Source organism: Callorhinus ursinus, unplaced genomic scaffold (genome assembly GCF_003265705.2).
Source record: "Callorhinus ursinus isolate GAN/ISIS: 27379988/994484 unplaced genomic scaffold, GSC_fseal_2.0 scaffold6147, whole genome shotgun sequence".
Classification (NCBI taxonomy): Eukaryota; Metazoa; Chordata; class Mammalia; order Carnivora; family Otariidae; genus Callorhinus; species Callorhinus ursinus.
In genome coordinates, this window is record NW_027403197.1 from 1 (window position 1) to 2990 (window position 2990).

General features: G+C 58.7%; 1 protein-coding gene across 1 annotated transcript; it reads left to right on the plus strand.

Moving 5' to 3' along the window:
• Nucleotides 1–518: 518 nt before the first annotated feature.
• On the plus strand, nucleotides 519–1222 carry LOC141372317 (heat shock transcription factor, X-linked member 3-like). Its single transcript, XM_073890820.1, has one exon. It carries the CDS (start codon nucleotides 519–521, stop codon nucleotides 1110–1112), a length of 594 nt encoding a protein of 197 aa, XP_073746921.1. The 3' UTR covers nucleotides 1113–1222.
• The last annotated feature ends 1768 nt before the right edge of the window (nucleotides 1223–2990 follow it).

The window sequence follows — 2990 nt, forward strand, 5'->3', positions numbered from 1 at the left end:
AGGCATAGAGAAATACGTTAATAAAAGATTACTAGGAAATTAAGCCCCTTCGGGAGATCCTTCCTCTGGGTCTACTAGGAAGCTGTTGGAAGGACAGAAGACGGGGGCGGGGGAGACGCGAGGACTTTCTACTTTACCGTCATCCTCCCGTTCCCCGGGGCGCGAACCGAAGGGCTTAATTTCCTAGTAATCTTTTATTAACGTATTTCTCTATGCCTAGACAGAAGCCAGGGAACGTCAGATAGGTGCGTGAACACCTTAACCTATGCACGCCGCGTCGTTGGTGAGCTCAGGCTCTAGGGCGTAAGGAACCTCGCAGGCAGCCTCCGAGGACCTCTCCCCCATAGTAGAGCTAGGCCATTATCTAGGCCATTATGTCCTCGGGGGGGGGGGAGGGGGGAGGGGCAGGGAGTAGTGGTGGCCCTGGTGGTGGCCGCGGTGGCCGTGGCAGCGGCGGCGGCAGCAGAGGACACGATTCTTTCCTTCCAGAATGACTAAAAGGACGAATCTCGTTTCAGATGTACCGCAACTCCAACTTCCAGCGAGACAGGCCCGTGCTGCTCGAGAATATTCAGAGGAAAGGTGATCCGAGAACCGGCACCAGGTGGCTAGGAAGCGGTGCCACACCTCTAAAGAGAAAGAAGCAGGTGGCGGCGGCGACAAGACGTTCCCCACGATTCCATCACAGCGAATCCAGCAACGAGGACAAGGCGGGCCCCAGAGAAGCCCCAAACGTTCAGGGACCCAGCGGCACCCAGTCCTTTAGCTTCTCCAGTATCCGGTTCCTGAGCAGCGTAGCCAGAAGTCCCATGGAAAATCATGGCCCAAGGGAGCAGGGTGGCCCAAGTGGGGAGGGCACCTCCAGGAATGTGATGTTTGTGCCCCTGGCTACTGCCAGAAGGGACGGCGCGGGGGAGCTGCCCACCGCCCTCCCGGCTTACCCAGATTATGGGTTGCTGATGTCGCTGTACAACGCCTGCTATTCCATCCTGCTGGCTGGCCTTTCTGTCATGTCCCCAAACGAGGCCCCCAGTGAGAATGAGGAGCAGGAGGGTTCCTCAGATTACAAGTGTGCACTCTGTGAACACTTCAAGGACGACCCGGTTCCCTAAGCTCACAGGCCACGGGCGACAGATAAAAATCACCATCGTGTAACCCTGACTCTATTCCTGGCCTTAATAAAGAAAAGCAAAACTCCGCAGGAGTAAATAAACAATGACAACGGCGAGTCTGTGTTCTTTCTAACTTGCGACACCACGCACACCTCATCGGATAGACCCGAGGAGGCTGGGAATCCTGGCCCGGGACCGGGGCTGGCCCCCGTGGGTCCTCTTTGCTTTGGAGCGGCAGCATTTTCACCCACTCGGCCAAGGAGCTGGCTGGGGAGTGTTGAGGCAGGCCCAGGAAGATCTGGTCGCCTGAGCCTCGCCTGCCGGTCAGGAGAGACAACAGCCTCGCTCCTGACCTTGGCGCCGTCCCCCTTTCCGGCGCTGGCGCAGCTTGAGACAGGAGGGGCCTTCCTCGTGGGTCCCCTTGTGATGCCAGGGCGAGTTTCTGATCAGCAGCTGAGCGCTCCTAGCGCGGGGGCCAGGGGCCTTCCAAGGAGGCCCACCGAAAAGCAGGGACGTAGGACCCCTTTCGTCGAGCTCAGAAGACACGGGCCATTCCAGTCGATGGCGGGGTGGGGGTGGCCCATCATCCTCATAGGTAACAACCACTAGAACCTTCGCTAAGGAACACACAAAAGCCAACAACAAGAGATTTCCCACAAAACAAACACCACAACTTATCACTTTTCCATCAGGGCTGTATTTAGGATCCTTCCCTTGCACACGAAGCAGCCGTGCCACGTGTGTAACACGCACCCTTCATGGGCCAAGGGACGCTTTCACAACAGCAAGAATCATCTGCGAGGACGGATGGGCGCTCTGTTTCTCAGGCTGAGGTCCTCGTCACCGTGAGCGGGGCCGTCCGTGGCTGGCCACTCCCTCCCGGGCCTTCCTTCAGTGCCCACTCCCAGCCTTCCCACAACATCCCCTGGACGCTGTTCAAACGCTCTCTGACTTTTGACCAGAACAAAGAGCGGGGGAGACACTAACCAGTTCTCTCAAAACGCATTTTTTTTTTAAGATTTTATTTATTTATTTCACAGAGAGAGACACAGAGGGAACACAAGCAGGGGCAGAGGGAGAAGCAGGCTCCCTCCCCGTGGAGCATGGAGCCCGACAGGGGGCTCGATCCCAGGACCCCGGGATCATGACCCGAGCCAAAGGCAGACGCGTAACGACTGAGCCACCCAGGCGCCCCAAAACGTATTTCTTTGTGCAACGCAAATTAGTCGCGGTGCAAAGGCCTTTACGGCAGCTTTCCCTGTCTCCTGAAGCTCCGAGTCCTCGAGCCCGTCGAGGAGCCCAGACGGGCGGCTCACAGGGAAAGTCCCGCCGGCCCGTCCCCCGCACGGAAGCGGAGAAATCCGTGCCCAGGAACAGCACGCAGCGGCAGCGCTCTCCGCGGCAGGGCCAAGCCAGACCAGAGCTGCGGTCCCCGCCTGTGGCACGATGGTCACCTCACGGGTCATGACTTAGCTGGGGCTTCTCCGTAACCCTGCACGCCCCTCAGGCCTCCTGCCCCGAGGGGAGCAGGTGCTCTGGGATGTCTACCTGGAAGAGATCCTTTCCGCCTTTCCTGGGGATGGGCTCCAGCAACCACCTGGGGTTCGAAAGCGCCGTGAGGTACTTCTGCTTCAGGCCGGTCAGCACAGCTCGATTTTCCAGTTCCACGACCTCATCGGGAGCTAAGTCCTCTGGGCACGGCAACGTTTCCCCAACGTCAACAAGCCCTGTGCACAAGGAGAAGCGCGCACTGGATTTTCCTTCCAGAAACCGAGGCCCGCCTGTCGGAGAACACGGTTATTGAAAGCTACAACCACCAGGGACCACGAGGGTCTCCCCAGGGGGCCACGGAGTACACTGGGCCGCTCTGGCCGAGCA

What these genes read in the sequence shown, in the direction of transcription:
- LOC141372317 (XM_073890820.1), top strand. Translation starts at nt 519, where the DNA reads ATGTACCGCAACTCCAACTTCCAGCGAGACAGGCCCGTGCTGCTCGAG.